Genomic DNA, 2,149 nt, shown 5'->3' on the forward strand with positions numbered 1-2,149 from the left:
GGGAGGGGTCACATCGTAAAGGAGGAGAGGCAAGAAGTGAGAGAGCGGGCTGAAGGAGGAGGAGGAGAAGAAGGGGAGCGAAAGTGAGTGAAGAAAGTTCTCAGTGAGGGTGAGGTAGGAAGGACCATCTAAGTTGAAGAGATTTTCTCCCCCCACCTCCCCCACTCCGCTTCTCTCCCTTTTTCTTCTGACCAACCGTAAAGAAAAGCATCGCTGAGGAGGAACCGCAGCTGCTGCACAAACATCTTCCATCATCACTTTTACCTGCACATGCGCGCTCCCGATAGCCGGCAGTTGGAGTGCGCGACACGGACGCGAGGAGCCCAGACTGTTCCACCGTGAGCGGCTGCCCCGGCCGACGCTCCTCTGACCCCGGCAGGTGTCCGCTTTACCGACCGGATGGATCCGTGGACGACGTGGCTGCTGTTGGTGTTTGTGACGGTGTCCCACACCACATGGGCAGGTAGGACACTTCTGGACAGTCTCTGCTGTGATGTATACTTATTTAAACTACATTCCCTTACATTTCTTTGGTACTTTGTCCATTTGCCTCAGCTGCCTCCACTGATGGAACGGTTTTGATCTCAGGTCACTGATGCCTCAGAGTTCATGTCAAATGTAGTTCAGCGTCAACTGTAGTCTGTGTGTTGACTGGTTAGACTGGTTAGTCTCACCAGGTCACGCAGACCTACAGCTGGTTGAAGTGAACTGCAGCCCATGCACATTAGCTGCAGAGTGAAGGAGGTCTGAAGGAGGTCTGAAGGAGGTCTATATGTCTGGACCTGTTCACCAGTCTCTAACACTGGAGTGCAGACTGTGCTGCACTGGTAACAGACACTGTAGGTCCAGAACCTTCACTCAGCAGTCATGTGTGGAGAGCTGATGATGAGGTGCCCTGGTAATCCTCAGTAACTTCAGCACTTATTTTTATGAAGGGTTAACGTAGAACAGACACACCACCATGGGGAAAATACACGTTTGAATGTTTTATTTTGTGTCAGTCGTACTTATCTGTTCTTTAAGTCAAGTTTCAAAAGAAGGAATTCTTCGGCTTTTACTTCTAAACTTCTGAGATAACTGCTGACCTTTAACCCTGAGCCTGAGTCTGTCGTTGTTGAAGTTCTGCCACTGTTCTGATTCTGACCTTGATGTCTTTTTTATTTCATGCTCAGGTACCTAAGGTACATGTATCTGCTTTCACTGCTACTGCCCCCTTGTGGACTCACAATAACCTTGAGCACCGTGGTCTATTGAGATGATATTGAACATCTGAAGCCCCAGAGCTTCACTGAAGTCAATCTGGAGCTCAAATGTAATAACACCAACCGAACACAGGTTCAGGGGTGGCGTTGTTGAGCAGCACAGCTTTCATTCCGTCTGTTGTTCTTCCTCTGCACCAGCGTCAGGCTGGACTGCGTTAGTCAGTGAGCAGGTGACTCCACCGTGTTAGTGTCATTGGTCCACTAACCTTCAGGTTACGTGTCTGTAAAGGTCATCACTGACCTCTGGACCTCTAATGTTTTGTGGGGTCAGTCCAGGTCAGGGGTTAACCCTCTTTCCTTCCACACCTGGTGCACGGAGAGCCCCGACCTGTCAATAAGAAGACATTTGTCAGTGGTCCTCAGACAGGTGTCGTCCTGCGTCTGTCCTGCTCCTCTGTAACAGCTGGACTGGACTCAGCTTCACCTCACCTGCCGTTAAACTGTCTTCACTAACATTGACCTCTGACCACTTTCTATGACACTTCCACACCTGGCTGTCAACATCTCGTTAACAGCTCATTGTGAATTATGATGGGGGGGGTGGACGTGGTCAAGTCAGGGTTAACACTCCACTGCCACTGTGTGGCCTCAGGGGGTTCAGACCCCATCGTGTCCCACCCAGCCCTGTAGGTGACGTCACTGACATCACTGACGTCACTGACGTCACTGACGTCACTGACATCACTGACATCACTGACATCACTGACATCACTGACATCACTGACATCACTGACATCACTGACATCACTGACATCACTGACATCACTGACATCACTGACATCACTGACATCACTGACATCACTGACATCACTGACATCACTGACATCACTGACATCACTGACATCACTGACATCACTGACATCACTGACATCACTGACATCACTGAC

The 2,149-nt window shown here is 50.0% G+C and overlaps 1 protein-coding gene across 1 annotated transcript in view; it reads left to right on the forward strand.

The window, feature by feature from the left end:
* Positions 1–44: 44 nt before the first annotated feature.
* The window catches only part of LOC103383471 (collagen alpha-1(XI) chain-like), a 36,726-nt gene continuing 34,621 nt past the window's right edge, over positions 45–2,149 (forward strand). Inside the window, exon 1 of the mRNA XM_008316603.3 lies at positions 45–463. Coding sequence (XP_008314825.2) covers positions 400–463 — 64 coding nt within the window. The 5' untranslated portion in view covers positions 45–399. The remainder of the gene's footprint in view (positions 464–2,149) is intronic.

Source organism: Cynoglossus semilaevis, chromosome 9, assembly GCF_000523025.1.
Source record: "Cynoglossus semilaevis isolate Cse_v1.0 chromosome 9, Cse_v1.0, whole genome shotgun sequence".
Taxonomy (NCBI): domain Eukaryota; kingdom Metazoa; phylum Chordata; class Actinopteri; order Pleuronectiformes; family Cynoglossidae; genus Cynoglossus; species Cynoglossus semilaevis.